The 25,325-nt window shown below is 43.3% G+C and overlaps 1 protein-coding gene across 5 annotated transcripts in view; it reads right to left on the reverse strand.

The window, feature by feature from the left end:
• PDE9A (phosphodiesterase 9A) overlaps nt 1-25,325 on the reverse strand; it is an 81,269-nt gene that overhangs the window by 38,960 nt on the left and 16,984 nt on the right. For 3 of the 5 annotated variants that reach the window (XM_073359712.1, XM_073359704.1, XM_073359695.1), the window contains exons 5-6: nt 9,717-9,771; nt 8,786-8,856 (exon numbers count right to left, since the gene is read on the reverse strand). In XM_073359712.1, the coding sequence (XP_073215813.1) occupies nt 8,786-8,856; nt 9,717-9,771 (126 nt within the window). Of the gene's footprint in view, nt 1-5,596; nt 5,687-8,785; nt 8,857-9,716; nt 9,772-17,266; nt 17,450-25,325 lie in introns of those variants that run through there. The other 2 variants (XM_073359720.1, XM_073359728.1) reach the window with 2 other exon arrangements.

The following is a 25,325-nucleotide window of genomic DNA, read 5'->3' on the forward strand; positions in this document are numbered from 1 at the left end:
ACTTAGTATTTTTAGGAGTAACCCTTAAGATGATTAGAGCTGAAAGGGACGAGAGAAAAAAGGTTTATTTATTCAGTGTTTGTTTGGTGTGCTTTTGACAGCACTTGGTGTATGCTCAATTTTACTGCTTTGTTGGTAGTCAGTTGCACTTCCTGTCTCATACACTGGTATGATGACCTCTATGATGCATGACCAGAAAGAGTTAAGCATCCGGCAGGATAAATTACTCAAATTCAACCCTTAACAACATAAGGGGAGATAATGTTTGTGGTTTTGTGTTTTTACATATATATTGGTAGACGTCAACAATGTAATCAAACAGTCCCTGTCTATGTGTATTCTTTTAATTCAGAGATCAAAAGGACATCTTAACATTTAAATGAACTGTAAACATACGATATCGCTGTATTCATCTTTCTTTGCAATGTATAGCAACCCATCTGCGAATGGTAGAAAAACAGGAAATCGCCTTATGTTAATCTGCATGGATAATTACCGGGGATGCTTAGGAACTGGGTCCACTTCAAAGTCCACATGAGTGCCTACTGTTCGCCTAAGGATTCCGAGCTGTTAAAAGAAGTCCTGAAACTATATGAAGATATTTGGGTCCCAATCCGTTTTATTTCAGATCTGCTTGAGGCTTCATGCAGGAGAAGCCTAACCCCATAAGGACTGAGATCCCAGTTCTGACTGGACAGCCCTGAATATAAACTGGATTATAACCTGTGAACTACTTCTGAAAGAACTCTTTGCAACTACAAAGCTCACCATCTCTGCTATGAATCTGAATCTCAAGAATTGTACTCATGTCTGTATGTATACTGATCTTTTAACCAATACTCTCTCTCTTTTCTTTTTAAATAAATTTTAGTTTAATTAATAAGAATTGGCTGTAAGCGTGTATCTGGGTAAGATCTGGAATATTCATTAATTTGGGAGGTCATGTGTCCGATCCTTTGGGATTGGTATAACGTTTTTATATGATGAATAAGATTTTCAGTAATCCTCATCATATTTGACTTGGGTATCTGGGTGGAGGCCTGAGGCTGGGTTACTATAAGGGAACTGTGTTGTCGGCTTCTGGGCAACCAGTGAGGTACTATAGAAGCTGTTTTGTGTTGGCTCGGTAAAGTAAGTATTGGAATATTCACCAGCTTTGGGGTTTGTCTGCCCCATTCTTTGCAGTTCACCCTAATTGAGTGACCTCAGGTGGCTCCCCTGGGACTCCGGTCACAATTGCGCTTCAGCTTTCCTCAAACCTGCTCACCATCAACACGGGAAAAGAAAACTAATATAATTATTTTTTAAAAGGGTGTTTTTAAAATTAAAAAAAATTAAGTGTTCTTCTCCTTCCTTACATAGCTTTTGGGCAGGCCGGAAACGGTCATGAAATTAATTTGTGGTCATGAAATTAATGTTGTTAGCATTGTACAATCACATGTAACAGCAGTTTAAATTGAGAGGCAGGGCCAGATTCTGCCCTCACTTTACATTTGTGAAATATTTTGTGGTCATTAAATGTAATGCCATCAACGATGCACCAATGAAAGATAGATAGATAAAGTGGTTTGAGCTCACTCATGGCCTTAGATGTCATTCCTTTAGGTGTCCTTTTCAGATAATGAATTTCAGCTATGGTTGCTGACCTATCTAATAACTACTGTGACGTGATAGATCTTTGAGCCGGGGAGGAGGACATTGACAAAAGGGTCATTTTTCTTCCTCCTGGCACAATGTGGTTGTGTATTTTATCAGGTGCAACCTGAGTCATGCTCCTTTGGGATTCACAGTTGCACCCTTGTTACACCCCTTGTTTAAGGCCATTTATTCTACTGCAGGATGCTTTGCTGTCTTAACTACGCGTTTATCTACATGGGGAAGTTTTACAGGTATCGTTTTAGAGATATTACTCCCCACTTTTATTTCAGCATAAAAATGGCTTTTTTGGGCGGGAGGGGGTTTAGCTGTAAACCCTTCCCAAGCAATGTAAGAAAAGGAAAAGTCACTCTTATACCAGAATAAGAATGTCCCAGTGAGGGTTGCCCAAGTATAAATACATTGGATTATACTGAGAAAATTTTCCTGTGTAGACAAGGCCTTACATACTTCAGTCAGTTACACCCTGTAGGTGTCCACTTGGCACCCATTTATACTTTTCACATCCCATGTATGCCAGCACCTGGTCTCCATTGCAGAAGTCAAGAGCAAAGGAAGCAGCTGAAAAAAGCGTTATTTGCTTTACACTACTTATATATGATAAACTGCCTTGTTTATGCACACAGATCAAGGCCCTTTACATTAATTTGCAGCAACAAATACATTTTTAAAAGACCCTGTAGTTTAAAAAGGCAAATCCTGAATTCTGCACTGGATCATAACTCTTATTGAACTCAGTGGGAGTTTGCCTAAGTAAGGAGTTCAGGATCCAGCTCATTGCACTTATACATTTAAAACACGAAGACCTGGAATTATTTCAAAATGTTGCATACTTGGCACAGTTGCAAGATCTTGAGGTCAAATTCTGAGCAGATGCGTGCACTCGTAGACAGGAAAAAAGGAGCACCTCTTCACTAGCACTGGCTATTGGAGATGCGATCTGATCCATTCAGGCAGAAATAGCCCTGGATAGCCACATCTGTTGTGAAACCCAGTTTAAGGAGGAGCCTTGTTTGGGGAAAATTTGTCAGCTCTGTGAATGCTGGCTTCCCAAATCCAACTACCAAGCCCCATGTACTGCAGATACATAATTTATTTCACCATGTAGCTGAAATAAGACAGTTTGCAACTGTGGCCCTAAAAGCATCCCAGTGCCAGAGGGAAAGGGACTTGCTGGTATCAGGTAATGAGTTTCAGCTGACCCAACCAATTCAGTGTGCCCTAACTCACTTTGGTTATAATCTGTATCTAAAAGGTATCATGCAATACGTGACTGGAAAACTAATAATTCACTGATCGTTAATATTCTGTCAAGGTGTATGCAAAGGGTGCGGACAAAAACTCATGAGTATGTGCTAGAATTATATTCTTGACATGTGTTTGGTGTGTGTTGGCATCCTTTCGTCTGCGAGAGATGGTGGGAATTGTAGCCTGCGTTGTAGACGGTTTGCAATGTCTCATGTGTCTGAATAGTCCAATCCGAGATTTGCATGATCTTTGGCAGTTATTGAAAATGTATGTATCTTGGTTGGGAGCTGCTTGCTTCCTATGGGCTCTTTTCTCTTCAAGCTGTAGGAGCCAGTTTCTGTCATAGACTTTGATACCCTGATGGAGACAATGGCGCCACTTATTGTGATCATTTACCAAGATTTCCCATTGGTCAATACCAGGTGTTTGGTAAGTAATGCATAAGCACAGTCTGCCTCCGAAAAAGGAATACATATTTGATTCTCTGACCAGACAGGTCTTCAAGCAGACAGTGAAAGTCCGTTGTTACATATTAGGTAAACAAGGCTATCGAGCCAAAAAATGGGTGAGGAGATAGGATGGTGTCTATGCCCCAGGAGAGAGAAGCTGGGTCCGGGTTTTACTTTTCAAAGAACACATTGTAAAGGTTTACTTGTCTATAAAGACAGGAGGGCTGAACCTCAAGTGATAAGCAATTGAATCAACTGATTATATAGAATATTACTTTATTATAAAAGTTTATAGAGTAAGGTCTTTTCTGAAAGCTAATGACACTGGTGATTAATATTGTGAAATGTATATATTTACAATATATGAGGAAATGTGGATATTTTATGATATTATGCTTTACAAATCTGTGGCCAAACAGGAAGAAACAGGTACTCCCCTCCGGACAAGAAAGAAGGTAGCTATTTTCCTGTCTCCTATGTAAATTAAGCAAGGTGGAATCAAAACAACTGAAGCCCCATATACATACAGAGGGATGGGAGGCCCACGGGAAGGGAAGAACCAGCATGAAGACATCCTGCCTCTTGAAACAAAATAACTGAACTTTGCAAGATATAAGCAAAGACAGAAGTCATCTTTGGCACTCATCACTAGACAGACAAAAGAAACCAGAGCTCTTGCAAGCTGAGAAAGATGGGTCCTTCAATCAAGATGGTGGGGTTTGAAGTCTCTGGAAACTGAATATAGGTTAGAAACCTGCTTAGGCAAAGATGTTTTACCTAGGAAGACACGGGAAGCCAGCATCTTGTACTTTTGTGGAAGGTCCTGACTGAGGGAAAATCAGCCATGGCTGGGAGAAAAATGTCTGGTGAGAGAAACCATCTTGAACACAGCCTGTACGTTGCTAGATTAAGTTTTAGAACTTCTAGATGAGTTTTCACTTTTATTTGCTTGTAACCCTTTCTAACTTTATTCCTTTTACTTGGCATCACTCAACCTATGTCCTGTTGTTAACAAAGTTGATTTATTTTTAGCTATAAACCAACTCAAAGCTGTGTTTAAATGGAAGAGTGCATTTACCCTAGTTAAATTAATAAGCTGTGATGTGCGTTTGTGTCTTTAGAAGAACACAGAACCCTTAGCATTTCTCGGAACTGTCCAGGAAAGGATGGATATTGCAGAGCACACAGTTTTGTGGAAACAAGGCTGGAGGAAGCTAGAGTGGGGCTGTAGACAGGGTGCTGGGGTCAGAGCTGCTGAACCAGGGCTGTCTAGCACACAAACACTTCAGGGAGTGACCTGCATGCTTGTAGGCTGCTTTTGAGCATTCCAGGCTAGAAGCTACAGCAGCAAAGCACCGTAAGGAACCCAGTGTGGCAGGGCCAGTGGTGACATAACCCCGCACTGGTCTGGATTGAACCCTGAACCATGGGACAGCAACCTTTCTTTATCTCCTCCCATTCCAGCTGGCCTGCCTGTGCTGAAAGGCTGTGCATGCAGAGTGCATCTGCAGCTAGGGTTTAGTAAGCCACCAGGGAGAGAGCCCGTGGAAGAAGGAAGCATTTGGCTGGCTGGCATAGTTCGGCAGAGCACTCTCTCTGGTGCCTGCTCTGTATACCCGTTTGACGGGGAGCCCCACAGAAGTGTTGGCCTCACCTGCTCTGGTCCATGGATTCTGGCAAGCTGCTCGTACTAGCCTAGAGTGAAAAGGCATTGCTGCAGCTGCGGTGCGGCAGAAGGTTCTCTCAATTTCTGTCTTAAATGTGCCTATGCCCATGGAGCATATAAATGAGAACTTGACCATGTCGAAACTGTGCTGTATGACAGTGCTTTATGTGTCCTATTGCCCTCTCTTCCATAGGTCTATTTTATGCACTACACAGGCTGAAAAAATAAAAATCAGATTGTATATAGAAAAATGCTGCTTTGAACTTTACTTTCGTGCTGCAGAGTAACTAAGAACAATCATTTTACTGTTAAAACAATAAGGAAGAATAGAAACAATAATAGAGCCTTGCAGTGTTTTAATCTGCAACCAGGAAACAGGGGACGAAAGGCGTGGGTGTTCTGTGTTTACAATTCCAGTTTCGGCCAAGGTAATTTAAAGCCTCTGCCTCTTTAATAAAGAGCACAGGTAGCCTCTGTTGCCTAAACTATGTGAAGTCACATGAAATAGATGTAGTCTATTTTATATATGCAGTATATTTATTGGTGTGGACAATATAGTATTTTACATTTTACTTACATTACATATTCAGAATCAGTGTGTGTGCTGCAGCTAGAATAGGAACCACAGTAGGTGAAAACCTGCATTGATATTAATGGGGCTTTTTCCTTTGACTTCAGTGAGATCCAGATTTCATCCAGTGTGAGAGTACAGAAAGGGAAAAAGAAAGTGAGATATTTTCACATATATTGGAAATACCTTAAAAACCTAATGCTAATAATGGGAAGTTTAAAGTATTCAATGAGAAGAAGGTATTCAATGGTATTCTCTTTAATATATGGTAAATGTATTAATGAAAGAAGTTGACTGTAAGGGAAGGGAGTGTAAATGACTAACAAGGGTTCTGATTTGTACAGATATCCAGCATAACCACATAAAATGGAAGAAGTTAGCTACATTATCATTGTTTAATTAATTTTTAAAAAGTACTAAAAAATTCAAGGAATGAGACTATATTTTACAGGACTACACTTTATTGAGTGTAGGCACTTATCCTTTGGAGTTGTACTTCACATAAAAGTGAAAACAGCACTATAAATATATATATCACATCCACACACCCAACGTATTTTAAAAGTACAGTATTAAGGTTGAACAGTCAAGCATTAAAAGATCGGAAATTCCAGAATTAATTCTGCTCCCTTGTGTGCATGCGTTATCATACAGTCTTCAATTACACGATCACATACTGTTTTTTCCACAGGCGCTCTTCCTCATTTAGTGCACAGGATGGGCAGTGCTCATTTAATGAGCAGCTATTTGATATTTTGTTTTCTTTTCATTGTTCAATATGTGGCCCCAGGCCTGATTTACTGCACACTATTCAAACCCTGCTCTGAATATACAATTATTAATTTCCTCATTGGTTTTCACGCTAATCACTAGGTTATCTGAGTGCTTCACAAACATTACTTTATCTTCCCAAACCCTATTATCTCCATTTTACAGATGGAGAATGGAAGCACAGCAAGATTAGGGTAAAAATTTTAATTACGGTCCACTAAGTTTCGGTGCCCAATTTGAGATGCCTAGGACCTCATTTTTCAGAGTGCTTAGCATTCTATACCACTTTATATGTTCACCTTCCACCTCCCACTGACTGCCGTTGCAGCTCTGAATTCTCAGCACTTCTGTAAACCAGATCCCAAGGTCTCAAATCAGGAATCCAGAAAAGGAGGGACATACTATTGGTGACCACCTTTGAAAAGTGTGGTTTAAGTGACTTGCTCAGCATCTCATAGGATCTCTGTGGCAGAGGCAGGGACAGAATCTAATTCTCCAAGCCAGCATTCAACTACTGTAACCATGAAACTATCCTTCCTCTTCCTGCAGTCCCGTGCCTCATTCACTGCACACCTTCCAACTTCTATAGCAAATAAAGCAGAAGTCCCTCGGACAACATTTTCTTTTACTACACAGCCCTGATTCCTCTCCAGAGCAGCTCTATCCTGTGTACTAAATGAGGCAGAGGTCCTGAAGAAAAAAAATTAAATGTGATCATGTAATTAAGGACTGTATCTTAATGTATGCATACACACAAGGGGGCTGAATTAAGGTAGCACAAGCCACCTTAATTCTGGCATTTCCTAACTTTTGAGTGCTTGACTTTGCAACCTTATATTGTTCTGTTAACACAGTATTGTATGTGTATAATTTCCTAGGTTTTTTAAAAAGCCAACCGAAAAAACAGAAATTCCATCATGTGGCAACTTATTGTCACCAGCATGGGTCATTAGCAGGATTGGAACCTTTAGATCCACCTCACAGAACTCTGCCACTTGAATTGATAGAGTAACCGACAGTAGTAGGTTGTCATGTGGTCATCTTCCATGTGGACCAGCAGAAGAGGGGGACGGGACAGGACACTTTGACAATGGGTTTCACAGATATTTGCTGACAGCAGAGGAAAGGTGAGACTCAGGAATCCTTCGTTCCATGTCAGGCTCTGGATGGGAGTGTATTGTAGTGTCTGTCCCCCATAAACATGACCCCTTCAACCCCATCCCCTCCAACATGTCCCTGTCCCAGCCCTCTCTTCCCCATCCCTTGTTCCTCATTCCCATCCCAGCCTCCACTCCTTCAGCTTCTCCTCCCAGGCCCAGTCTCCTTACCTAGAGACTCCAAGTCTCAACTCTTTGGACTCTCTGTACCAGTCTCTCCCCCAATCCCAGGGCCCCTCCCAGTTCTCCTCCATACCCTAGCTCTTTGTCAGATCTGTCTCCCCTCCTCCCACATCTCCTTACCCTGGTTCTCAGTTCCAGTCTCCTTGTCCATCCAGTCCCAGTCCCCCCTACCTTCTCTTCCATTCTCAGCAGCCCCTAAATCTATTGGCTCCCAGTCCCCTCCTGTTTCCCTCCCTAGCTTTCAGTCCCCCCCCGCCCTCAACTTCCAGTCTCCGTTTCCCTCTTCCCCCTGCCAGTCTCCAGTCCCAGTCTTCCCACAGGCTCCTTGTCACCATCTGCTCCCTCTGCCTCCCCTGCAGGTGAGGCTCTTGTTCCCTCTGCATTCAAATTAGGCAGCTTCTTCCTACACGCTACCTTGTCATCAGCAGCAGAAGGGCGTGGAGAGACAGGCTGTCTGCCCTCAGTTTCAATGTCTGGCCCTGCTCTGGCCCATGGCAGCTCAGAACTACAATTGTGCAGAAAATCCTGCTAATCACTGGACTGGAGTGTGCTCAGTACAGATGGAATATTTGGGGAATTTAGCAGCTAAAATTGAAGCAGTCTCTACTGAGCATGTGTAAACTGTGATTTTTCAGAGGCTTATTACTTGTCCAAATTTGGGCAAATATTCATAGGGACAGAAAAAGGCACATCCTGACATAAAGACCACCTCCCTTCCCAACTTTCAAGTCCCTTCTCCAAAGCATAGGGGCGCTAGAGCTTGTCAATGAAAAGGTCACCAGAATTTTTTTAACATGGACAAAACACCATATTTTCCCCTAGCTTCTTGGAAATGACTTAACTTTTTTGGCTGAAAATTTCCAGAACAATTCAGCCTCAGGCAAAGACCCAGCATGGAAAATTTCAGCCCAAATGTCTAAAGTCTGGTAAAAGTCATAAGTAACTGAAAACAGAGTGATATAATGAGAAGTGTCAGGAGACTTTAATAATAGGCAATGCTACCAGTCCCTTGTATTATAATTAAACAGATATCGATTTTATATATAGTAATTCCTAATTGTGTTAAAAAATAAAGGGCACTTACGTTCAACTTTTTTCTCCAGCATTGCCAAGTGATTTGCTACTTCAGTTTTCAGTTCATTGATTTTAAACACCCTGGGAAACAAATTCAGATCTGAAATATACATTTATATCTATATGTACACAAGAAAGAAAAGATTTTCTGCTAGAAACCACACACCAGTTTCAAAGGGTGGACTAAGGAATGACATTTAACGGCAAGTAAAGAACAGCAAAATCTGTGCTGAATGTACAACCTTGAAGAAAGATATGTGCACATTCAAAGGCGATGGAGAGTCCATGAAAATTAAAAGAGAATGCTATAGTTATGGCTCTAAGAAAATGAAGTCATCACCCCATCTTCCAGCAGATACTTGTTATCATGCCCCTTAGGGAAGCAAAACTAAATTGATAGTGCTTCAAGACCAGCATACAGGTATTTGTACACTTTGAAGCTCTTTTTTCTTTCAATCAGATTGGTGGCTTGCAGAGATGTAGCAGAATCGATCCCTCTTACTGAAGCCAGTGAGGATAAAACAAGCATTCGAAAAACATTCAGAATTATTATCTGAGGGAAGAAAAATGTGCACATGAAAATTGATAAACCGATGCTGAGCCTACAAAACTAAACAAAGCAGCACTTTTTTTGCCGCCAATAAGATGATGGAAGCACAATTAAATCAATTAACCTTTCCTTTCTTCTGGAAATACCGTCCAAATTCCATCTTGGCCTAAGCCTTGTGCATCTCCTCGTTGCAGTCAATGGGAGTTGTATGGGCTGAGTCTGGCAGTAAGGCTGGAATTGTCAAGAGTTCTAAGGTCATGAGGTGCCCAACTCCCTTTGAATTTCAGTGGAAGTTGGGTGCCTCACTTCTTTAGCCCTCTTTGAAAGCCTCAGCCGGGGTCAATAAAAGAAATAGAACTTTGCATTCATAACAACGATGTAAAGTTTTTACCTTGAGAATTGTTCAGCAACCTGTGTCAGTACACTCTGGAACAATTCCTCTTTCTCTAAAAAACAAAACAATGGGAAAACATAGTACACGACACAGAAAGAGAAGACAGTGAAGTCTGACACTGTATGCATTACTTCAACTTTAGAGCCTGGCAAATGCCACCCACCTGCTGCAACAGGTCGGGGAACTTGATGGAGCCATCAGTGAAGGGGGACAGTCCCAGCAGTGAGGTAAGGAGCTACTCACTGAAGGACCTCTCCCTTGGAGTCTCTGGCACTCATTGGCCAGCTGGAGGGGAAAAGGGTGCTGGTTGGCTGGCATTCCCCAGCTCCCAGGATTTAACCTGGAATAGGGAGCCATGTGGAGCCTCTTTGGACTTTATTCCTGCAGCCCCACCCTACCCACACTGAACTAGGAATGGGAACCTGGCCTGACAGAGGCTGCACACCTAGCTCATCGTCTGATTAGGGGCGTCAGGAAAGATTCTTTTTCCCCCCTGGGCCAAGTAGCAGAGGACCAGAGAGTTTTTTGCCTTCTTCGCAGCACCTTCAAGCCACAGTGGGTTAAGTAGGAATGCGTTTGGTACCTAACGGGGGTACTTTGATTGAGTTGTTGATCTGTCACAATTTGCAGCTGGTTCCAGCACAGTTAAAGGGATAAAACAAACAGTTTCCAACCTAGGATTTTGGTGATGGGCCTTGGGTTTTTGGGACAAAGTGAGATGTTAGGGCCCTCACGGGCAGAGTGCCCATTCTGCTGCACCCTTTGTTCCCCTTGAGAGGGTACATTGTGCTGCCACTCAGAAGGAGCAGAGTACCAGGGGGTAGGCTGAGGAGTGCCTACACTGAGTTATGAGTGATGTGGTAGGAGCTCTGGAAGTCTTGCACTGGAACCAACTAAATGCCTGGTACAGATGAGCAGGGGTGATTGTAGGTAGGGTCCCTCCGCTGTGTTAAAGTTTAATAAGATTTGTAGCTTTCGGCTTAAAATCCATCCACGTGTCTGTCCTGTTTTCGCAGTGGGTCCGCATCAAAGAAATATATAAAGCAAAGCAGCTATTCTGGTGCCTTGAATGTAACCATTCGTTTGGAATGTAGATATGCCAGTGATGGTACCTTTCCCCTTCCACTGGACTTGCTACTTCCTTGGTTCTACCACAGTCTCATATCCTCTGGCTACAGATTACAGTCAAGGTTTTCAAAAGAGGCTGGTCATTTTGGACGCCCAACTTGAGATATCTGAAAAATATCTGATTTCCAGAAAGAATTCTACTCCTATCCTCTGACAATTAGGTCCCTTTCAGGTGTCTCAGGGTGGACACCCAAAACTGGAGGCACCCAAAATCACTAATAGCTTTTGAAAATCTTGGCCCACTTTCCTCTTTCTGGCTCACACAGGTTGCATTTACACTATAAACACACTGTCTGAAGAACCCAGTAACAACATGTTAATGCCTCAACGTAGCTAAAGCACAGCTTGGGATCACGCTTTAGTCCTATCTTTGGCACTGACTGTAAAAAGCAGAAAAGTTCAGTAACTTCTTAAATCTAGGAAGTGTCATTCCATAACCATGTTGTATTCTAGGGTAGGTAATAGTATCAGAAGTGTCTTCTTTACAAGGGCATAACACACCATTGCTAAATAAGGTGATTTTGCAGAGTCGGAGCTGGCTGGTTGACTGTGGAGTCTGTAGTGCGTTTCAGCCATTGCCTGCAAAAACACACTCCAGATATTGGCCTACTCCCTGTCCTCCATTGTGAGTAACTACAATGTGGAAATAAACTGCATTACAGGAAATATAAAATTTTGACCTTTCTGGAGACCTAGGAAACCACTAGATCCTCTAGTTTGTTTGTTTTTAACTTAAAAAATTTCAGGTGAATTTAGTGCTCATGAAAGTTAGAGACTAGTAGCATGATCATAAATCAGGTAGTGTGCAAGCAGATGTTGTGAAAGTTTCTCCCACACAACACAGTAAATGCAGGAGGAGAGGAGACCACCATATTCATTTTCCTTTGTAATCCAAACTAGGATTAAAATTCAGGTCCCCAAACAAGAAAGGCCAGTCTGTGTATTAACTTGCTCTATTAGCTTTAGCATGAATCCCATTTTAATTTTCTAGAGGGCCCAACACATGAAATTGAAAAGGAAGTCAAGCTATAAATGATAGGACAGCACTAGGGTTGCCAGGCGTCCCGTTTTTGACTGGAAAGCCCGGTCGAAAAGGGACCCTGGCGGCTCCAGTCAGCACTGCCAACCGGGCCATTAAAAGTCCGGTCAGTGGTGCTGCGGGGCTAAGGCAGTCTAGTCCCTACCTGTCCTGGCTCCGTGCTGTGCCCTGGAGGCGGCCAGCAGGTCCAGCTCCTAGGCGGGAGGGCCAGAGGTCTCAGTGTGCTGCCCCCGCCCTGAGCACCAGCTCCACAATCCCATTGGCTGGGATCCATGGCCAATGGGAGCTGCAGGGGCAGTGCCTGCGGGTGAGAGCAGCGCGTGGAGCCTCCTGGCCCCCCCGCTTAGGAGCCGGATCTGATGGCCACTTCTGGGGCACAGCGCAACATGGAGCCAGGACAGGCAGGAAGCCTACCTTAGCCCTGCTATGCCGCTGACTGGGAGACCCCTGAGGTAAGCCTGTGACCCCAACTCCGAGCCCCAACCTCCTGCCCCAGCCCTGAGCCTGCCCAAATCCAGAGCCTTCTCCTGCACCCCAAACCCCACATCCTCAGCACTACCCCAGAGCCTGCACCCCCCGCCAGAGCCCTGACCCCCCTGCCCCCCAACTCCCTTCTCCAGCCCAGAGCCCACTCCCACTCCCTGAACCCCTCATCCATGGCCCCACCCCAAAACCCACACCCCCAGCTGGAGCCCACACCCCCTTCTGCACCCCAACCCCTTGCCTCAACCCGGAGCCCCCTCCCACATTCCAAATCCCTCGACCCTACCCCCCAGACTGGAGCCCTCTCCTTCATCCCAAACCCCGCATCCCTGGCCCCACCCCACAGCCCGCACTCCCAGCCAGAGCCCTCACCACCTCCCGCACCCCAATCCCCTGCCCCAGCCCAGTGAAAGTGAGTGAGGGTGGAGGAGAGTGACCCACTGAGGAAGGGGGAATGTAATGAGCAGTGGCGGGGCCTCAGGGAAGGACTGGGGCTAGGGTGTTTGGTTTTGTGCCATTAGAAAGTTGGCAACCCTAGACCAGTGGTTCTCAAAGCTGGTCTGCCGCTTGTTCAGGGAAAGCCCCTGGCAGGCCGGACCAGTTTGTTTATCTGCTACGTCCGCAGGTTCGGCCAATTGCGGTTCCCACTGGCCGCGGTTCGCCGCTCCAGGCCAATGGGGGCTGCGGAAAGTGGCGTGGGCCAAGGGACGTGCTGGCCACCCTTCCCGCAGCTCCCATTGGCCTGGAGTGGCAAACCGCAGCCAGTGGGAGCCGCGATTGGCTGAACCTGTGGACATGGCAGGTAAACAAACCGGTCTGGCCCGCCAGGGGCTTTCCCTGAACAAGCAGCAGACCGGCTTTGAGAACCACTGCCCTAGACAGCACTGAGTGATTTAACCAGGTAGCTAGAAAACAGCAAGTAAAATTTCTTGATTTTGTACATATTAAAAAACAGCCTAAAACCTACAGAAGTGGTGTCCATGTTCACAAGTAAAACATTGCTAATTCTTCAATGGGAGGAAAAGCAATACACCAAACATTGAGACCAATGCTTACTGCAGGAGAGAATTCTAGCTCTTTACTGTTCTTTATGACAACACAACTACAGCAAGTACACTTTAGACATATAGGAAAGGTTTATGCTATATCTTGGCTTTACAATGCTTAGTACTGCAGTAGTTGGCATGTTAGCAAACCTTAAGACAGATAAATAAGGAGCAACTTTCCAGAACGCTGATGTTTGACAAAATGAAAGGCATTCAGGATATACTTGCCTTTGACAATCTCCAGTAAATAATTCTTGCAATAAAAACTAAGATGTACCATACTAGGGAAGACCCTTGATCCAACTTGTCTAGTATCCTTTCTATTCCTGACAGTGGGTAACTGCTCTAGTTATGAAATGCCATGCTATAGGGACATGATTTTTTATTTATGCTTATGCCCTGAAGCATGAAACACGACAGCCAGATTATATCCTCCCCAGTATAGCTGCAGAAGCTATATCCATCACCTATATCTACACACACAGAGCTATCATTTATCTCTATCATCTATATGTACACTCACACACAATATATAAATGTCTAAGGGCAATCCTCAGCTGATATAAAGTGTCATAGCTCCATAGAAATCAATGGACCTATGACAGTTTACACCAATTGAGGATCTGTCCCAAACTCTTTGTTTTGCGCTATTTATCCAAATGTAATGTAACCAATAGAGAAGGAATCAGCAATAGACATTTTAAAGTGGAACAGGCCTATAATTCTAAAAGGAAATCTTGGGTAAAAAATTTTAAAGCATTTAAATAACTTCCGCACCTAAGCATCATTTTCAAAAGTAACTTAGGTACTATTAAAAATGGTACCCCTTAACTCTTTTGTCTGAAATGTTATGATCCTCACTGGCCTTGATATCCTTTGCTGGCATTTGGTTTGTTTTTTAGGCTGTATTTACTGACATTCAGTAAAACTGTAAATATATATGAAAAAGAAATAACTTTGACTGGACAAGAGTCTGTGGCACGAATGCAAATTAAAGTAAGATGGAGCATTTCAAATAACATTAAACATAAATGTGTCCAAAGTTTTGGACTAAGTGAGGTAAATCTAGAAAGTAAACATGGAAGATGTATCTGTTGTTGACATTGCTTGGGAGATAACCTACTTCTACATTAGATTTTGCTACTCACGCTTTAATTTTTACCTCTGTGCACATGGCTTATGCCTTCTTCCCCATTCAAGCATGGACTTAAATGAGAATTAACATCTATGCATCCCACCTGCAGTAGAGACCACCTCACTAGTCCGTACATTCTGCTTTACCAATATGCTACAGGCTACATTCTGCTTTACCAATATGCTACAAGATAATATCCTTGTATTAGCATAGTGCCCAACAGCCCCAGTCAAGGACCAATCATAGTATCAGTATTTCCAAGTAAAATCCCAGTTACAGAGCTCTGTTCTAAACCACTGATAATGCAGCAGGACAGCAAAGTTGCTTTGTACTACACAAACATCCTTAGGATAAAGCAGAAAAGTGCATAATCCTGAGGTCTTACTCCTGGGGGAATTCTTTGCCAAAAAATAAAAAATTCTGAACACAACATTTTTAAATTCTGCATATTTTATTTGTCAAAATAACACAATATAATCACACCAGTTTCAATTATTTTGGTAATTTATTTCAGAATACCTGTCAGCAAGTATGTCTGTAACAATACAGACAACAAAAATGATTCAGGAAAGGTTTTTTGACAAATAGATTAATTACTAGGCATATTAATACAGACATCAGAGTAATAATTCATTTGAACTGTGATACAGAAATGTATTTCCTATGCTCCTCAGAAGTAGTGCAAAAGCTTGGGGGAGCCAAGGGTAACAGAGGAGCTGAGGGAGATGGAAGTAATTGCTTTGGAGGATCCTGGGTGTGAACTTGGAGGGTTGTTGGGTATGGGTGGGAGAAGTATGGAACAGGGTTTTTTTTATGCAGGAAAGGATTGTTAGGGAGCCTTCCCCATGCAGACCCTGGCTGACCCTTAGTCTCTCTCATTCAGTCAGGCACATCTGCCCCTGTCCGCATGTGTCCCTGCATCCCCACTCAGCCAGCCCCCCCATATGTCTCTGCAGCCCCTTCCCTCTGCCCCATGTGTCCCTGTACCCCCATCCTTATTCAGCCCCTACCCTAGTCTGTGCCTCCCACTGGCCCTTCTGAACCCCAATCTGTGACCCCCCAGCAGGTCCATGTGCCACACCCTATCCATCCCTCCATATCCCTTGCCTCCTGACCTTGCCCCATGGGCAGGGCACTTTGAGGAACGCAGCCTTTTCTCTTCCCTATCTGCAGCTGGGGCAGCTCCCACCCCAGAGTGGCTGCTCTCTGTTCCGGCACACAGTGGCTCCTAGAGGGTGAAAGGCATAACTGCAGCACTTCTTGGCAGAATGTATTTTCTGCTGAGAAAAAAATATTCTGTACTGCACACGAATTCTGCATGTCCGCAGTGGTGCAGAATTCCCCCAGGAGTAGTCTCTACCCAGGAAAAAGCTCCTAATAGAGTAATGGGAATCTTGCCTGCGTAAGGATGGCAGGATCAGACCACTAAATTTATATTATATGGTAATATATTAATTGATTTATTTTTTAAAAAAACAGACTTTCTTTAAAAAATTCTTAGTATACTTTAAAAAGTTGCTAACCTTTAAAAAATGTAAGTGCATAAAATGCTAATATGAAGTGCCAGGTTGACAGCGCTGGAGAACAGAGTCCTCTGAGTATCCATAGGAGAGGGAGAGCATTGGCATTTGCAGTACAAACTTCCCAAGCACTTTCCCCTGAAAATCAAACCTAACCCATCTCTACAGCCTTGTCTACAGTAGGGAATTAAAATGTAAAAATCCCACCATTGCCAGCACTGGTTCAGCTGCACTGTTGTTTGCAACATTGGAGGTCCTAGTGTAGACAGCTCTCTGTCTCCAGCAGCTGTGTCCATTAAACTTGCTCAGCAGAGTAGTTCAGGTTTCCTCTATCTAGTAAATCCCCAGACTCTTTGCTGAGATTATCCACAAGACCATGCAATTAGTGTTTGAAACAGCAACTGCTTCTTAAACAAGATACTAGATTTTAAGAAGTAGGTTCTTTTAGTTAGGTTTAAAAAAGTAAAATGAGAAAATGGTGCTAATATAATCCCCTGTCCTCCACAAATGAAGTCCAGTAACAATATGCTATATTTCTCTCACTCTCTTCTGGAAATGCAAGCTAAATATTTGATATTCTTGCATATGTTTTAAATATATTTTTAATATATTGGCACACACACATTTATTGTCATTTCTAAACAACATATTGTCATTTCTAACAGCTGCCTCTTGTACTTTTCTGATATACCAAAATGTATCATGAATATAACATACATAATGCAAAATACATTTTGGAAAAGAATCAGTTGTATACACATGTAAGAAATAGATACCCAACATATAAAATATATTTCTTTAAAACAGCTTCTGTTTCCTTTGAGATCATCCATTATCACTAGGCTACTCTTCAAAATATTACAGTTAATTATGAGAGATATCAGTAATACTTCTCAGGAACATTTGCTTTTATTTTCCAAATGATTTGATTATTACATGAATGTGACTCTAAAATGGGACAAGCACACAGTAATCTGAAAGTCTAGGATCTAATTCATGCTCTGTTGTGTTTTTATTTTATTCGATTCCCGGGTTCAGTGACCTGAAGAGCAAATAAAAAGATTTGTTCCATTACAGGGAATAGTTTTCAGTTATCTCAGAAAGGGTTTTAAAACTGCTGTTGAAAATCAAAGAGCTGAAACAAAACAAATAATACTTCTTATTTAAAATACCAGGAAAGCTTCATCTCTGCTTACCGTATACAATGCCTGGAATGCTACGAGTCCAGCAGTAAGAATAAACACAGAAACCTGTGTACCCTGAATTCAATGCCTCTCAGATCTGTCTCAATGGCTGTAGCATACAAGAGAGTGACAAGTTGCTTTTAAAAACCAACCCAGTAACAAAACTAGATGTTCTACTTTCACTCCTTCCGCCTGTCAAAACTCACTAAGTACCAGGACATTCTAATCCAGGGAACAATCAACTGCAATGTGATGTTTATGGATGTAATAAATGACTTTCAAAACAAAAATGTGTTTTTACAACCCTAGAGTGCAATAAATATATATGACTAACAATGGTAGTTCCTCTCATCTTAAAGAGACAAAGCACCATTTCTTTTCACCATTTTAATCAAGAATGATATAATTGCTTATACAAAAAAAAAAAAAAAGAATTATGCAGACACCATTTAATCTCTCTGGCTCAGATCCTCAAAGGCATTTAGGACCCTAGCTCCCATTGAAATCAATGGGAGTTAGGTGCCTAAAAACCTTTGAGGATCTGCACTTCTGTGCCTCAATTTCCCATCTGTAAAATGAGGATAATAATAATCTTCCCATTCTCCTATCTTCTGTCTGTTGTATCTATTTAGCTCTTTTGGGCAGGGAATGGCTCTTACTATGGGCCAGATTGCAATCTCCCTCTCATGCTGAATACTGCCTTATGCCATCAGTAATCTCATTGATTTCACTGCAAGTCCTTGTGTAACTTAATGTGCATCAGGATATCACAATCTGACCTTACATGTATGCACAGTGCATAGCACAATGCCTCATTAGGGCCTCTAGCTCCTACTGGAATGCAAACATGCAACGTAATTGTCACCTCCATTCTGAAATTCACATTTACAAAAGTGGATATGGTTTTACAAGACAAGAGTTTTTGCATAATTTGCAAAGGACTTCAGTTTTGCTCCCCAACATTTTTCAAGTGAAAATCAGAAGGTTTACACCCACCCAATGATATTGCAGTAAAATAATGCTGCACAGTTTACAGGCCAAATTCAACTCTTTCTGCAGCTATCTGTTACCTATTCTGCACTTGCTCTGTGTGGAGCTCTCGGCAAGGTTTCTTGTATGACGACAATGGAAATTCATCCCCAAATGAAAGGGAGTACTTGTGGCACCTTAGAGACTAACCAATTTATTTGAGCATAAGCTTTCGTGAGCTACAGCTCACTTCATCGGGCATCCGATGAAGTGAGCTGTAGCTCACGAAAGCTTATGCTCAAATAAATTGGTTAGTCTCTAACGTGCAACAAGTACTCCTTTTCTTTTTGCGAACACAGACTAACACGGCTGTTACTCTGATCCCCAAATGAGGGCATGATATTCAGCAGTGCTTCCACAGCCTGGATATGAGCTCTGCAATATAGGATCAGAGAGGAGGAGTTTGCCCTTTTTCTTTAAAGGCCAAATTCCAGCAGCCTTCAGGTTTGGCCAGAAAACAGGTGCATACCAATGCTGTAAAAGCACTTTCTTTGTCAAGTGTACTGTGCCAGATTGCTGCCATGCACAGATTTTTCCTGCCAGAATCAGGAGAAATTTAGAGTAGGACAGGTATATGCTGGGCTGAGTAGGTTACACACACACTAAAACAGGTGGCCTCATATCCCATAACCCCTCGGTGCCTTCTTTAGAATGGCCAGAGTTACAATCCCTCCCCTGCTTCACCTCTGGCCCCAGACAGCTATTGCAGCCTACAAGTATGGGGAGGCAGAAGCAGGGATCTTACCACTTCCCACTGAGTTGCTCATGGGGCACAGGGAGTAGCAGGCAATTTGGTCCTGTTCCCCTGAAAAACAGTCAGAATTGCATTTTGAGCAGGTCAAAGCAGGTGGTGGGGCGGGGGGAGGTTGTGGCTTACCTCACACTTCCCTAGGTGGCCAAGCAAGGCCTGTGATAATCTCAGCCTAAGGACCAGAATCAGGCTGGATAATTTCTGCCCCATGGTCCCATCCTCAACACACCTACCCGAGCTTGTGCCTCTGTCCAGCTCGCAGTCAGGATTTATCTCTAAGCATTTTGTTTTGATAAGGATGATAGCCCTTCCAAATGTAAAAGATCAGAAGAACAAACGCCTTAGAAATGGGCACAATGAGAGCTGGTTAGGAATTTTTTGACAAAATGTGTTTTTATTGGAAAATGCCGATTCATCAAAACCAAAGCTTTCCATGGAAATTTGGATGGAAATGTTGCTGAGGTCTAAGCTGGAATTTCTGGGAACAGAAGAGACCCTCCGCACAATAGTCATTTGATTAGGGCCCTCACCTGGGATGTGGTAGACCCAGGTTCAAGTGCCCATTCTGAAGCAGGCAGAGATGCCTCCCACATTCCAGCTAAGTGCCCTACCCACTGGACTATAGAGTCAGTCTCAATTTCTCCAGTTGGACTTTGCAGAAATAATTAATAATCACAGGACCAGAGAGCTCAGGCAGAGGACAGGCTTAAACCTGCATCTCCTACATTCCAGGAGAGGGCCTTAACCACTAGGCTAGTCTCTTGCTCTTGCTAAGGGTCTCTTGCTCTGCCCCCCTGAAAATTTTTTAAAGGTCATGGTTTTGTTCCACTGCAGAACAAAAACAAATTCTGAAACCTTGAAATTTTTCACAAAACGGAATTCTTGTTTTGTAGCCAGCTCTAATTCTGACCCCAAATCCATTGCAGCTCATCATCTAAGATTGCTCCACAAGTTAATTAGGGCTGAAACTTGCAAACCCTTACTCAGGTGAGTACTCTCTTTGCAAGTTACAGTAGCTACTGTTGGATTTACACTGGCGTACCCGAGATCAGAGTCCAGCCCACGAGCTACTTGTGTGAATAAGTTATGTAGGGAACAGCTTTGCAGGATGGGGACCTTTTCCCTGAAGACATTGTTTAGAATGAGCATGTCACACTCTTGCATAAGTTTTAAGAGTTATCTTGTCTCCTAAATGAAAATAGATCATCATATATGTAGATTCAGGCATTGGTGACAAGTTTCTGTCATTTCACAAATAACGAATAGGTACAATAGGCTATATATAACTATTCAAAAAAATCTGTGGGTCTCACTTATATATCATCAATGGGCTCATCAATCAGCAAGGCGGGTATATAAACAGATTTGCGCACAGGTCTCGTACCAGGCAGCTACATTAATTTGTGTAGATCCAACTCTTCCAATTCATGCTGGTATCTCTGGGGAAGAATCATGGGCTTTCTTCCATATGAGTGGTTGATAACAAGCTAATTGACAAGGAAAATAAAGGGCAACTGAAGTTGGAGGCAGAGATGCATTCTTCACTCTTTGTCTGGCCAACAGAATATGAAATGCACTGGTAACTGTTCCTAATGCTGAGGCTCTGTAGAAAGAAGTGGTAAAGGCATTAATTGCCCTGTGCGTTTGTCTAGATATCATCTCAGTTGATAAGACAAAGAGGCTACTGATCTCTTTGCATTTCAATATGCAGTCCAAATTTGGTCATGAGGTTACTTTGTTATACTTTTCCCAAGGACTTGTCTGACTGATCTAGTGACAGTGGTGCTAGGAAAAGCTCAGAGGTGAATTGGGTGCATCTAAGTGATGACAAAGGCCTCAGAAAGAAAACGCTAGAGAGGAATTTAGTTTTATTGTTTTCCTTAAGGGTTGGAATTCTGTAGGATTTGATCTTCAGCATAATTTAACTTGCATCTATCGTATTAAGAAGTGCTTGAACTTTAGTTGTTCCAAAACACTACTGTCATGAATCTGTGAGTCCTAAGACCATTTTAACTTCAGGAATGAGACCGCTGTCTTCACATTGCAGAAATCTAAGCTACTTGTGATATAACAGTACTCACTGGAGTTAACGGAGGATGCCCCTATCATGTGACTGTGGTAATCTTCCGCAGTCCTGACCTATGTGACTATGGCCAGGACAAAGACTGGCCTCTTACCAGTACACCTGTGCATCACACCTTTACGCTATGTCTACAGTACAAACTTTGGTTGATGCAAGTTATGTCAGAGTAAAGCTGCTGCAGTTAGTATACGCTTGTGCGTGCACACTTGTCTTCTGGCATCGGCGCTTTGCGATAGTCACCAGGAGTGCTTGTATTGATGCACAACCACTGGCTCAGCAGGTGCAGAATGACAGCTGAATGTGCTTTTGGTAGATTGAGGGGTCGCTGGTGTTGTTTATTCACAAGATTGGATTTCAGTGAGAAAAACATCCCAATAGTTATAGCTGCCTGCTGTGCCCTGCATTATAGCTGTGAAGCAAAGGGGGAAAAGTTGCTGCTGGAGTGGAGGGTGAAGCAGCTGTCTGCTGAGTTTAAACAGCCAGACACAAGGGCTATTAGAAGATCTCAAGGAGCTATATGGCTCAGGGAGGCTTTGAAAGGGCACTTTATCAGTGAGCCACAGTAATATGGTGTGGTGTGGTGTGCTCTACCTGGCCCTGCTGTGAGGGGGCCTGTTAGGAATTTTATGGTGCTTGGTGTACATCTATGCATGTAACAGTCAATGTACCTATTAATTTTGTGCTGCTTGCTGTACATTTTGATTATTATACTGTGTGGGTTTGTCACTGATCCTGTGAGTTGTGTCACACTATGCAGGAACAAGTAAGTGGGTGCTTTCAGAACTGCTACGCACTCTGCAAGGTATGTTATGAACTGATGAAGATGTTCCAAATAATTGAATTTTATTCAGTAACAAAACCAGTGCAGAGAAAAATCTGTGCAATTTAAAAGCAAATACACTCAAAACTTTAATAAATTAATAGAACAAAATGTATCAAGGGGAAAGAATATTCATATCCATTTGTGCTACACATACAGCTACCGTGGCTTTCATAAGGTCAGTGAAGCACTGTTGGTCCTTAATGTCCCTTGTGTGGTAGGACTGTGGACCCTGGTGCCATGTGGAATGTTGATGGGTGGCTGCAGGGAAGTGCTGTAATGGAGTTCGCCCTGGACTGCAAAGGGAGGAGACCCCAGGATTGTTGAACCCGTAGATCCACAAGAGCCTGTAGCATCTGTGTTTGCTGCAAGAAAAGCCCCATTATGTCCTGATGCATCTCTCTCTCCTTTTCCTGCTGGGAACCCTGGGCCTTTCTCCTCTCCACACTCTCCTTCTCCAGGCTGTCTGCAATGTTCACCTTCCAGGCCCTCTGCTCCCATTCTCATGTAGCACTATCTTGCAGGATCTCACTGAACATGTTGTCCCAAGTCCTCTTCTTTCTCCTCCTTATCTGGCTCAGGTATTCTGCTGGTGTGAAGGGGGAACCCCTTCAAGGCTGCAACTTCAGCAGTTACAGATAAAACACAGAGGTACCCTTGTCAGTATAATCACAACAGAAAGCAAAAGTTAAAGTTCAGAACTCCCTTCCCTCGCTCCCCCAAAGTTTTAAACAGGCCATGCCTATTGACACTTCTGCTTTGGAGTGCTTGTATACGGCACCACTCAGCACCAGCCGTGGTGAATAAGTCTTGCTAGGGGTGAGGGAAATGAGGCAGGAATTACTCAGTTGCATGAAACTAGGGCAGTGGCACTGAATACTGGCACCATTTTCCACAGACTGTGGTGATTTTAGCTGATATCTCATTCCTGAGGGTGACAAAGGCACAGAGATCACAGCTGCTGCTGGTGACCCAAAGTTGCCTAGGCCTGTATGCTGCTAGCCTGTGTACTGCAATGGCCTGCTGAAGTTACCGCTGACTGGCATGGGAAAGTGTCTTACCGCACAGGAAGAAATAAGGCTGCCATCCCTAGAAACCTTCTGGAAAGGACTGCAAAATACCTCTATGAAAGTATCATCGAGATCTCTCAGAAGGATTCAAGGGACATCCCTGTGGACATAAACAAATTTCTCCTCATGGTACACACCTTGCCTAACTCTACAGGGGAATGAAAAGCATATAACAACACTACTTCTCTTTTTTGTACTGCTGCCTCTTCTAGTAGAAGTAAAATAATGCAAAATCGATAAATGTGTCCTGTTAAGTTGGGAGTGCCACCACTGTAATGGGAAATAAATTTACACACTTACCCCAAGATCCTTCCCTTCCATTGGGCTCACTCGTTCTTGATTGCCAGGACTGACTAGATGCATTGGAGTCTCAAACAGCTCCTGGCTAATGGCATAGCTGGACCCCTCCCCTGGTTGCTTGTCTCCCATCTTCCTCCTCCTCCTTGCTGTTCAGGTCAGGGAACTGTGGCTCAGGCTCCCTGGAGGCATCCACGGTGGTGGGTTCTCCTTTAAGTATGGCATGCAGTTCTTTGTGAAAACAGCAGGCCTGTGGATCACTATTGGTCTCCCTGGCCTTCAGGTATGCCTGACATGCCCTTTGCTTTCATGCGGCCCTGCTGCTGGTCCCTGTCATACACCTTCTCCTGCAACCCCCATGCAATCTGCTCATAGATGGCCACATTTCTATGGTGGGTCCATAGCTGTGCTTGCAGAGCCTCTTCTCGCCACAGGCCTAGGAGATCCAGTATCTCCTGTCTATGCCAAGCTGGAGCTCATCTGGAGCATGTAGCCAGCATGGTCTGTTGGGCAGTTGTTCACAACAGTGGAGAGCTTCCAGGTGTGCTCACCAGGCTGGGCAATCAGGAACAGGCATTTTCAAAATTCATGGGGCATTAAAAGGAAGGAGGGGCCTTCTGGTCTCTGTGCTCCTGGGCAGTGAAGTTCACAACTGAGAGCAGAGTGGTCAATGTAGGGATTGTGGGACAGCTGCTGGAGGACTGCTAGGGTCAACACAGGTAACTCAGTGTCTTTGCTTGCACAGCATTGACCTCTGTACATCAACCATGGCTCAATGCTGCTTGGGGAGGCACGTGTAACTGCGTTGCTGTAACGAGGCGCTTACATTGGTGGGAGACAAATTTCAGGGTAGACACATGCACAACTAGGTCAATGCAAAATGGCTTACGTCGACCTAACTTTGTAGCGTAGACCAGGCCTCACTGTGGTGAAGCTGCTGCTTATATTCCTTTCCAAGGGTCAAACTTTCCAATCTCATCTTTCATGCTCCTCTTTGCTCCGTTTACCCATACTTCACTGTTTTCCAGCTGTGTCAGAGAGCAGTGAAAAGAGCAGTGCTAGCTACACCCCGTATGGAAACTGCTGTGAGCCTTTTTTGGCATCTATTTGACTAACAGCTAGTTGCTTCTGAAAGCAGAATGTGATTGCACCCTCCTTTCATGAAGTCAGGGTTGTTTAAAAAGAAAGAACTAGAACTGAGCATTTTTACAGAAAAAAACACTTTCCCACTCTCAATTCTTTTTATCCCCTGAAAAAGGTCAGGAATGTTTAAAATTAATGGCAACCAATGTAAATGAGAAACAGAAACAAAAGAAACATTAATTCCCTTGCATACAGTCCAACTTGCTTCTCTTTTTCCAAAACAGAAAATGTTTGCCTGCTTCGGCTACTATACCACCAGGAATTTCCAGCCCTTTCCAGCTTAGATCTTTGGGAATCCCTACTTCATAAAATGAAGCAAGAAGCCACAGACAGTATGAAAATGATGAGCCGTACTCTGCACAAAGCATTCTCCCCTCCCCCCACCCTCAGCTGACCAAAAAACCAGGACTATCAGAAAGTGTGAAAAGGCAAATGTGCTCTTGGAAAATACAAAGTGGGCTTCGTGTAAATAAAGCCAAACTACCTGGAGCCATCGGGTGAGATTCTCAGCCAGTGTAAATCAGTGTAGCTCGACTGCAGAGCCACACTTACGCATACCAAATGAGGATCTGTCCCTTTTTGTAGATGAGGCAAGCAAACAATGACACTAGTCGGAATTTAAGGAAGGGCACACCTCCTAAAACCCCTTTCCTTCTCATTTGATAATGCAGGTATTTAGCTCCTAGGCCAAGAGTTCTGACCCTTTTACAGTGTGGAGCACATTTTAATAAGAAGAATATTTCTCAGGCTTGCTCCCTTCCCATTTGCTATCACATGGACCCCTCTCCTCTCATTTGGATAGCCTTCCTCAGTCTTCAGCAGTCACTGCTATGTGAAGTCTCTTTCCTGTCAGAAAATCTTTTCCCCTTTTCAATCCA

Source organism: Lepidochelys kempii, chromosome 1, assembly GCF_965140285.1.
Source record: "Lepidochelys kempii isolate rLepKem1 chromosome 1, rLepKem1.hap1, whole genome shotgun sequence".
Classification (NCBI taxonomy): Eukaryota; Metazoa; Chordata; order Testudines; family Cheloniidae; genus Lepidochelys; species Lepidochelys kempii.